General features: G+C 36.7%; 1 protein-coding gene and 1 pseudogene across 1 annotated transcript; one reads left to right on the plus strand and one right to left on the minus strand.

The window, feature by feature from the left end:
- Positions 1-3938: 3938 nt before the first annotated feature.
- LOC104600328 (transcription factor TRY-like) lies at positions 3939-6177 on the plus strand. The gene is made up of 3 exons (XM_010263211.3): positions 3939-4181; positions 4335-4422; positions 5836-6177. The coding sequence occupies exons 1-3, from the start codon at positions 4130-4132 to the stop codon at positions 5960-5962; spliced, it is 267 nt and encodes an 88-aa protein (XP_010261513.1). The 5' UTR covers positions 3939-4129; the 3' UTR covers positions 5963-6177.
- Positions 6178-6320: 143 nt separating this feature from the next.
- Positions 6321-8600, minus strand: LOC104600427 (uncharacterized; annotated as a pseudogene).
- Positions 8601-11202: the final 2602 nt, after the last annotated feature.

The raw sequence follows: 11202 nt of genomic DNA on the forward strand, positions 1-11202 counted from the left end.
CCTCTCAAACTGTTTCTTTCTGACAATCATAAAAACCATCTCTATAGTTTTATTTTAGCAAAAACCTCTTTTCTATTTTTGATAAAATTAACAAATACCTCACTTCCATCAATAACAAAGACCAAAAAGGTTAAAGAAATAATTTTTTTTTCAAAATACCTATTTCACCCTTTCTCGAATACTATTCATATTCTTTATCGTTCAAACCCAGAAGCAGGTGCAGCGGCAGCACCCCTCTAAACCCAGAAGCAGGGGCAGCGGCAGCACCGTGGAATGAATGGCGTAACTAGAAGAAGGTTGAACTGACATATCTGTATATTGGTACAGAAATATTTAGAATGGTGCCGCTACTGCCTCTGCTTTTAGATTCAAACGGGAGGAAGATGAACAGCATTCGAGAAAGGGTAAAAATAAGTATTTTGAAAAAAAATAATCATCTTTTTAACATTTTCCATCTTAGTCACATAAGGGAGGTATTTGTTAATTTTGTCAAAAATAGAAAGGAAGTATTTACTGAAATGAAATTATAAAGAAAGTTTTTATAATTGTCAGAAACTTAAGAGAAGATTTTTGTATTTTACCTTTTTCTTACGATTTCAGCCGTTTGGGGGCCCTTTTAATTGAATTAAAGATATTTGCACGGAGGGAACATCAGCATTTTGGTCCGGTCCGGAGACGAATTCGGATTTTGTTCTCACAAACTCCATTCTCACACCCCTTGTAAGCTGTAACCCTGCATTGGGATCATTTCCGTATTTGGTATGTTTTTAGGGGTGCTAACGGTTTGGTAACCGAACTGTGGGTTTATCTTTGAAATTGAACCGGGGTTATCGGTTTTCAAAAATTCGATAATTGAAATCAAATCGTTAACTTATTGGCCAGTTCGATTCGTTAGTTCATCGGTTTATTGTTATTTACAATATATATTATAAAAATATAATAAAATATTAAAAATATATAATATTATATTTTAAATATTATATATATAATGTATACTTATTAATTTATAATGTATAAAAAATGTAATATATATATTTATATTATGTCAGGCTCAGGCTTCGGTCTTCGGGCCAGACCCCATTATATATATACGTAAAATATATAAATATTTATATCAGTCACTTCCGTTAAGCCCCAATTTTTTATTTTGATTAACCGAAACTGGACCACCTAGTTCTGTTTTGATCGTTTTTTTCCGTCAATTTGGTTTTTGAGTTTTTCTCACACCCCTAGATTTTAGTCGTGCGAGATATTCTCAATCCACAGCTGTAAAGGTTGTGAAGACGGTGTAGGAGGGATTTTATGAGGATGAAATTAATACTCTCTCGAGACACACGCGTACATGAATGAGACGGGTCTGTGGCTTTGCCACGTGGCCCACGTTTACATGTTTTTAACTATCATTATTAGCATCGAATGAGTCCTAATTTACGTCATTTACCATCAGTGTGATAGATTTCTTCCCCTGAAAAAGAAAATAAAAAATCAGTCTCATCAGTTACCAGAGAGTCCTGTTCAGTGTCCATTGTCTAATCATATCAGAATTGGAATCAAATCTCTCAGAATCCTAATTGGAATAGTCTATTTCCCCATCTGTTCGGCAGAAGGAATTGTAACCTGAATTGGAATCGGCTTGAATGGAATTCTCATTATCAAGGATGGGGACAAAGGGAGGGAATAATCAGTTGGGGAATGTCAAGTGTCATTCCATTATAATGGTAATTAGATTTTAATTCTGTCCAACCAAATAAATAGAATTGAAATGGGTCATTCCAATTCTAATTCCTGACCCCTATTCTCACAAACTAAACGGACAGTCAATAGAGTTCGGATAGCCTTTTTCTTTTCTTACATATGCATATAATTTTTTTTTTTACTCTCACTTGTATTTAATACTTTTCTTTCACCGTTGATCTAAACACAATAAAGTCAGTTGGATATAGCCTCTCCTTGTCTATTTTGTGATCCAGTTAATCCAACACATAAAGATCCATTAAGGTGGTGTTTGGCATCAATACTGTTTTTTGAGAAAATGGCCTTTTATTTGATATCATTTTTTCCAAAAAAAAAACATTGCTTCAGACCATGTCTTGGAAATAAGGAAAGTGTGATATGAAGAAATGCCAAATTCAATATTTTCTCAGAAAATAGTACATTACCACCAGCAGTGCAATGATGCATTATCCTCTTGGAAGTTGGATAATATAGACCAATGCTGAAAATAGTTTTATAGCACCAGTATCAAACAAAACCAATGTTGTTTTCACAGAAAACTGCCTATGTGGTGCCAAAACACACACACACACACACAAAAGGAGTCATTTTCTAAGAAAACAATGCAACAAACCCTCATGCATACAACACCATTTTATTAGAAAATATCTCTAAAGTGACGGCATCGATGCCAAACACCTACTAAACTGTGGGCCTTGATTTCTTATACATGAGACACGAAGCCAGTAGACCTGTTCGTGGGACAGGTAAGATAAGGGGATGGCCCGGTCCGACCTGTTCTTTATTGGGCTTGGACAAAATTTTAGGCATGTGGGTATAGACTTGAACTCTAAGCAAGGTTCAAAGTGTTGATACCTTACGCTCCATATCGGATGTATCATATTGTATCTTTTTGTCTTCGATACAGGTGTTTTAGAGAATTCATTTTTTTTAAATAATATATATATATATATATATATATATATATGAAAATGAAACTTTGAAAAGTAAACTAATAAAATATAAGGAACATTGTTCAAAGCAATGATTTCAAACCACCATTGACCTAGATAGACAAATTGTTCGGCTCGGGAACCATCCAAGCAACCGGTTCTGTTTTACCCCAAAATTGATCCTTGGCCAAAAATGTCAAATTGGTTAATAACTCATTGATTCGGCTGTAAAACTATCAATCCATTCAATAGTTTTTGACCGTTTTTTATTTTATATTTTCATTAGAACAGGCCATCTATTTGAATCAAGTGGTTAAACTATCAACCCAAAAAACTAGTGCCCAAAATGGTTTTGGTTTCAGGTCGATTTTTAGAACTTTGGTTCAAAGTAACGATACACCTATGCCAATACACAAAAGGCATATTGATATTTGAACCTTCGCTCTAAGTACAAGGCTCTACTATTTTTCTGGCCCGGTTTCAGTTTTCTCAAATGAGCCTAACCCAATAATATTATATATAATAAAATATATATATATATAGTAGTGACCATAGGTAATATATAATAATAATATATAATAATATTAAATTACTAAATTATACCATAGTTAATATTTTTAAATAAAGAGGCAAAATTCGGCTCGAACCGGCCCGGCCTGACCCATAAACAGGTCTAACCAATTAGTAGTGACCACTGAATGGGAAATTCCTTAAGAATGGAAAGTCTTTTACTTTTCTCTTTTATCTACCTCGATATGATGAACAAGTGATTCCAATAAAAATTGGTTGTGTTTGCTTTTGCATCTCGATAAATACCTACAATTCCATGATGCCGCATTGGCACGCGGTTCGAGACAACCTCAAACTACACCACACAAAAGTAATCAATTTACTTAATTAATATTGTATTTCTTATACTTTAAAAATAAAAAATTTGCTCAGGAATCAGGATTTGCAAATTCTTTTTTGCTTTATTAATCCATTTCACATCGCCCATCTGGAATATTACATGCAATCCATCTAATGGTCTATTGACAGTTGATCGATTCAGATGAAATTGCACAATGTCCGAGGTGTAGGTTGCATAGATAAGAACAGAGAAAACAGATTTGTGAGCAAGTTAGACCGTGTTTATGCAAGTTAGACCGTGTTTATGCAAGTTAGACTGTGTTTACAATTCGACTAGCAAAGCAAGATTAGTTGGATAACAAAATTATCCAGAGCAAAATTATTATTAGAGAGAAAAAGTATTAATTCAGTGACGACAACTACTTGTCAACCCATTTCAATTGCCTGTTTGGTATCACCGGTCGTTCCATACTATATCAACCGTTTTGCTCTAAAAACCATCCCATTTCCCAATTTGGGAACTGATTTATCTCAACCCTCTCATTTCCCACTACACTTCCACATTTACCTCTCTCTCTCTCTCCCCCCCCCTAATCCTTCTCGTAAGAGAAATTATGGACAAACGTCGCCGGAAGCAAGCCAAGATCATTCACTATGATTCTGAAGGTCAGTTGTTCCTTACTATGTTTTCTTCTCCGTGTTTCTCGATCATCAGTTTTTCGTTTCTGGGTTCCTCCTGTCCTGTCCTGTGCTTAAATCTTTGGTGGGTTTTGTTCTCTGTTTCTTATCTGCCTTATTTCTTTTGATTGCTTGTGGCAGAGGTGAGTAGCATTGAATGGGAATTCATAAACATGACCGAGCAAGAGGAAGATCTCATTTATAGGATGTATAAACTCGTCGGAGACAGGTAAACGAAATAGAAAAGCAGTCTGTAATTTTACTCTTTACTCTTATTTCCACTGCTTTCCGGCCAGTTTTGGTTTTTGAGAATGAGACTCAACTCGCTAGAGCCTCTGCCGGTGAAGCGCAATAGTACTTTCACAGTGGATAGTGCGTGTAATGGCTCTTGAGCAGGCCTAAGAGCGCTGCTCTGGGTTGTTAATCAGGACAATAGGTTTGTAATCAGAGGATTGAATTGCGATGGTGGTGATGCAACGGCCTACGCCGAGCACAATCAAGATTAAAGAATCAACCACAGTTCCAAGGGCCCTTAGGGTTGGGCTTGGGCTAAGATTTGGGATGAGGCCTTGACTGGAGGACCTGATCCAACTGGACCCTATCTATTCTATACATGCAAATGCAAGGAAGGGGCTGGTCTTGGTTTCACAGAATACAGAGCAAGGAGGGGAATGTGTTAGCGTGTGAATAAACGCTAACACATACGCTTTAAATGCTAACACGTAGGCTTTATGTGAATCTACGAGACTTGCAAAAAGTAGATTTGGTTTATGTACACACTTAATTTTGGGTAAGCTTCATTTTAGCGTTTCCTTACTGTTTTGCTGATGTGGTGTCTAAGTATTAATAAAGGGATTGATCGTTGCTTTTGTCAATTTTTTAAACAAATGAATTACAAAATATTTAATCAATAAACGTTAGTTGTTGTTTGCAAAGGAAAATTTTTGATTGTGGGCTGGGCTTGATTTACATTTTCCATTCACAGAGTTGCAGATTTATTCCTATTCTAATTATTTTGGTTGGGGTTGCTTATTGACATAATAGATGTCACGTGACCTCCACCTACCATCAAGAACGGAAGTTCAAATTGGCACGCATGCAGAGGGGATGATAACAAGTGTTGTTGAATTGCTGTTTCCTACTGCCCTCTCTCTCTCTTAAGTCACCGTCTCGTCTGCGATTGTTTATTGAATAAATAAGTGCTTATTCTAATATAAGTATTTATTTATGAGTAAAAGTTGCTTTTTTCAAAGGGGTAATGTAGATATTTTGAACTTTTTTTTTTCAAAAAGCGCTAAAAGTAGCCAACATTATGAACTTATTCAAAAACAGGTTTATTCCCTAAAAAAAACGTTTTTTCGAGTTTATGTCCCAAATCCAAATGCTTATAAGTTCTTATTGGTGTGATCTGGGACTAAAATAAACACTTCTTTCAATAATAAATACCTAAAAAAAAAATCCCAAACGGGGCTTAAATCTTTCCGTGAGTCATACCAAACCAGTTTCATAGCTTCTCAATAGAAAATATGTCAAAAACCATTACACTATGTCTATGTCTGTCAGTTTTTTTTAGCTGTTATTAAAAGTAAGAATAAAGATTGGATACATTTATTATTTCTTTTTTCTGTTTATTAACATTTAGGTGGAATCTAATAGCCGGGCGAATTCCAGGAAGGAAACCGGAAGAAATAGAAAGATTTTGGATAATGAGACACGGTGAAGGTTTTGCCGGGAGAAGAAAAGTGCGGGAGATCAAGTATTCTTCATAAAAGAGAAAAACCCTTCAGCCATTACTATTGTTCCATCCATGAGTTTTGAGGATTGTTCCTTTTGCTCTTCTCCTCTTGTTATATCTTCCTCTTCGCCTTTTGTTTGGTCGTTTATTTCTCTATTTCTCTTGTTTTTTTCTTTTTTTCTTTTTTTGGTGGCTGTGTATCAAAGCTGTTTTGGAACGAAGTGAATCTGAATCAAAATTATTTCTGTATATATGTGTGTGACGACTAGTGAGAAGCCCAAGAATGGAGGTCCACCGTTCACGTGTGAGCAATCAGCTGGTAAGGTTATAGTTTTCCACATGGGCTTATAAAGTTGCTACGGTCTGAGTCTGACCAGTGTGACCAGCCAAACTAGTGGGTCTAGGGAAATGGGCATGGGTGATGGGCCTGCTGCGTATAAGTTAGCAAGACCCAAAAAAGACCCAACTGGCCAAATTAGTTGCAACAATCAGTCAGATTAGACAATGATCGAGTGGGCAAGGCATCCTAAACATGTCAGAGTCAGAGATACAGACTGGAGGCGGGCACCTAAATCCAGCATGGCCCAAATTGATTTATGTATGATCTAAAGTCGCACTCTCATGTTTCATACAAGAGAATATGGGTCTGTGAATTGGCCCACCAATTACATGGCAGATTAGCTCAATTCAACTTTGTAATAACTATTATGAGGCAGACCATATGAATCCTGTTCCACCATTAAATCACTTTGTTCAGTGACAGATCCAATATCAAATCCATGGACGCAGAAATCATTTCTCACTATTTAAACCCATATCTATTTTATTTTTTTTTTGCCCTTTTCTCTTCAAACCCATTTAACTTATTATTTTTCTTTTCTTCTCTTCTTTTTCCCACCCTCACCGTCCTTTTTAATTCTTTTTCTCTCCCAACCCTCCGAAACGAAAGGACTGAGGAATCCAATTTCTCACCTTCCCTTTTTTTCTCTTCTCCGTCTTCAATCTCGTCCTTATAGCCATCATCGACGATGTGGCGATTATAGGAAATTGCAATGCTTGATAGCCCAACGAAAAATGTTTGCTCATATTTTTGAGAAGATCGGCCAAGGTTGTTTGGTTGTAGTATTGGGAGAGACTGAGAGAGGTGGGGAGTTGAAAATACTAGGCAAATACTACGGATTTATGTGAAACAAATGTCTCTTTCTTTCGTTCTCTCTATAGATTTGTCGACGCAAGATACAAATTTCTGTAACTAGTTCACTGTCTCCCATTGACTCAAGGCGATTTTCCTGCAATCTGAGACAAAAACCGACGAGTGAAGATGTCGTTGAAGCAGGACTGTGGTCACCACAACCATCACAAGTGGAAGAAGCTATTTTCCCAGCGAGTATTCGTCATTGTAATTCTGTTCGCCATCTTCCTTGTATGGGCGATCCTTCGACCCTCCAAAAGCGGTTCGTTTCGTATTCATCATGATTCTCGAGTGTACTGTGAACCCACAATTGTGGGACTCTGGTTCATTAGTTGAGTACTAACCAACCCACAAAGAACGCCAATTTGATTTGAAAACGTAAATGTAAAATAGAACAGAACAGCCAACAGGGTTTAAGCTTTTTGTTTACTTATCATGGTCGCAGAAGACGAGGTAGAGGAACTGAGCATAGTTTGCCAGGATGAGAGGGTTGTCGGGTTCTTGGGACAAGGCCAGCTAATACATGGGTTCCGTCCTCAAGTAATCTGTGTAGTCTTCCGGTTCAATCTCCACCTTTATCGGCGAAACAAACTGTTGCATTGTCTTGTGGTCCAAAGCCTCATCTCTCATGCTTGCTTGCATTCTTGATGCTTCCTCCACAATTGCATTCCATAGATTCACTTCTTCTTCACTCGTCGTCCCCTCCTGACTCTGATTCCATAATCGTTTCCGACTCCCCACCTTCCTGTGTCGACATTGGGTTCCCAAAAGATGACACCCGAGATATCTCGTTTGGCACAATGGTTCGATTATCGTTCCATGATGATGAACCGTCAAATCGGCCATTACCATCACCATCAGTCCCATTGACCACTGGGCGGACCTTTCCACCTCCACCACTGCTTCCCCCCATGAAGATGCTCTTACTAGTCGAAGACGAAAACGTCTTAATTGTCGAACTATCAAACTTGGGCTGCTTTTGATTCCTGATGTTAGTCACCGTTAAAGTATCCACAGTGGCGCCCAAAGATCCCGAAGATCTCAACGCCATTGTTGGTGCTGCAAATGCAGTGTTGTGACCCATCGAGTACACGGTGAAGTTGGCTAGAAGGATAACGATGTAGACCATGAGAGTCGGCGTGTGTGAGAACACTTGTTGAAAGAGCCACACAAACGAAGCGTGCATCTCCTGCACTCGATCCAGAATCCCTTGCAGATCTTCGTAGAAAAGGATCTCCCGCATCTACAAGGCATAACTGTGAAGCTCTTGGATGATGAATACCATGGAAGAGAAGGCCTTCTTCACGGAGCAATAAGCGGATTCACTAGTTTCTTTGAAGCCTTCTTGCCATTGCCTCTTTTTCTTTATCATCCGAAGGGACAAGGGAAGATCAACGCTATTCACCTTCCGCTCTATGCTTGCCAGGGTAATGTCATCCCTTTCCGGCCAGTCGGTGGTTCTGGATTGATCCCCAGCCATGGAGTCTCTACGGAATCAAGAAAATTTGAGGGGGAAAACGATATGAGACTCTGTATAGGATTTATGATACTACTCATTTTGGGTAAATATTCATTGAAGCAACCATTGTTGCTTTTGCTTTCTTCATCCCTGGAATTGTCGGCTCAGGATCGAATTGCCATTTGGCTATAGTATTTGCTTGTTTGTACTAGCAGCTAATCGCCGTTTGACTTATAATCGGGATCAAATGGGTTCAATCCCGATGTTGTAGTATTTTCAATTCTCATCTTTAAGGGTATGGGAATTAAAAAATATTATAACGGCCTTTTTGGACGAAAGGATAACGGAAAGGGGGTCTTTGTCTCATGTACAAGGGGTCTCTGTCGCAAAACAAAGTAGAAGAGAATTTTTGTAATTTTTTTTTTCTTTTGGGGCCTGCCCTTTACCCTTGACTCTTCACTCTTCTAAATTGGACGGTGGGACGATGGAAATTTTTTTTTTCCAAGGTTAAAGGAAAAATCATCAAACAATGAATAACAAGAAGGCTGAGAAAACCAATACAGCATGTTTCAAACAAGTTGTCTATCAAACCCAACTTGGGGTCCAAGTATTCCCCAATTTTTATACCTTTTGCCTTATCAAGCCTGTAATCCAGGGGTGGATTGCCTGCATGGGTACTAGACAGAAAATCATATCCTGTTTAAAGAACTCTTGTTGCATACTTTGGGCCATTTTTATCTTATTCCTTTGTAAGGATTTCGCAGCATCCAAATCTGGTTCTAGGATATCATCAAGAGGAAACTGGTCACATCATTATATCATTGACTAAGTCAACTGTTTTTAAAATAAGTGATTTGAGGTAAAATGGATCAGAAAGTGAGAAAACACGACCAAATGACAGGCAGCTCCAATCAGCCAATTTGACAATTGTTGGAAATATTGTATTGGCATATTACAAAGATTACCCCAATTTAATACTACTTTTCTTATGATATACTTGTAATATTATTCAAATCTGTCAATTTAAAAAATGGGTTCGTTTACTGTTAAATTATGGATTAAAAGTACAGCTATCAATGGTCGGTTCTGGGTCTGTTGTTCCAGACTCTATAGGATCTGGTTTGGAATCACTGCACATTTATTTATTGGATGTACCATGACAATGATCGAACCGACCCATTGACACCACTAGTTGCATTTATTTGGTCGAGAGTGGGCTTCATTTTAGGCCCATAAAATAATTGGGTTGCCAACTTAGGTCTTTTGCCCTGCCCAACATCAAATGGTATTTTATCGATTCTCCACATGCTGCTCTTGCTTGCTCTTGGAAGGAATACAAATACAAATATGTAGAGTGTAAAATCTTACATTTTGTATTATTTTATATATATTTTTATTATATGTATTTGTATTTGTACTCTTTCTAAATTGTTCAGTTTAGAAAGAGTATAAATACAAATTTGTGGAGTATAAAATCTTACATTTTATATTATTTTTTATGTATTTATACTGTATATATTTATATTTGTATTCCTTCTAAACTGAATTTAAGAAATGAAAAATTTTCAGTGAAGTGACTACTATGTTTAATATCTAAATCGTCTCGAAATTCTTGTGAATATTAAGGGGTGATGTTGTATTTTGGGTTGATCAATATAAATTTGTGTGAGAAAGAGATTATTACCTTAAGGCAGTGTTTGTTTTGAAGGAAAAGATAAGAAAATGAAGGGAAAACAGGGAAAATTATACAAAATTTATACATGTTTCCCTTCCTTTCCATACCTTTTCCTTCAAACCAAACATGGCCTAAATGTATGAAAACATTTTGAATTGATCAATACAGATTTTTATTTTTACCTAAAACCTTAACTTTGATGTTTCTCACATACATGCATTTTTCTTCAAGTTGAAATAACAGTCATGTAAATGACAACACATATTTCTCAGAAATTTGTATTGATTAACCCAAAACGCTAACACAATACAACACAATTATACCAAACACCCCTATATCTATCTCCATTATGACAACCAGGTTGGGGATAGAATGGACCATTCTGAATTGGCTAGGTTGTCTAGCCAAGCCCAATATAGTGGGTCAAATGGGTAGGACTGCAAACGGTGGATCAGATTAGGTAAAGGCATATCCGATCCAATCCATTAAGAAATCCGACTGAATAATTAGAATTAGAATTTGAATATATTATTGGATATCCGATTCGATTAGAATTATATTTATTTTATGTAACATAAAAATTATTTATATAATACAATATTATATTAAATATATAATATATAATATTTCATAATTAACGAATCGGATTAGGTCACAATAAATCGGATCAGTCAATATCCAAATTCAATCCGTTAACGGATCGGTATTGGAATTGGATCTGATCTGATCCGACTTATTTGTAACCCTACAAATGGGCTCACAATTTGGAACAAGCTTGGTACGCAGCTACCCGTGCATACATTTTTTATTTGCTATGATTCCACTGAAACAACTTGCTCTCTCATTTCTACACTGAAATGGATCAACAAGAACAAACAACAACAATATTATATTTATTAAGTACTATAAATATTTTCTTTATAAAATATTTTAATGTTATAATTTTAT

The sequence above is a fragment of the Nelumbo nucifera genome, chromosome 1 (assembly GCF_055504915.1).
Source record: "Nelumbo nucifera cultivar China Antique chromosome 1, China Antique-T2T, whole genome shotgun sequence".
Taxonomy (NCBI): domain Eukaryota; kingdom Viridiplantae; phylum Streptophyta; class Magnoliopsida; order Proteales; family Nelumbonaceae; genus Nelumbo; species Nelumbo nucifera.

Bases quoted from the DNA above. Each gene is read 5' to 3' on its own strand.
- LOC104600328 (XM_010263211.3), top strand. From the start codon at position 4,130: ATGGACAAACGTCGCCGGAAGCAAGCCAAGATCATTCACTATGATTCT. The intron at 4,182-4,334 runs GTCAGTTGTTCC...TGCTTGTGGCAG, and splicing joins CATTCACTATGATTCTGAAG to AGGTGAGTAGCATTGAATGG. The intron at 4,423-5,835 runs GTAAACGAAATA...ATTAACATTTAG, and splicing joins TATAAACTCGTCGGAGACAG to GTGGAATCTAATAGCCGGGC.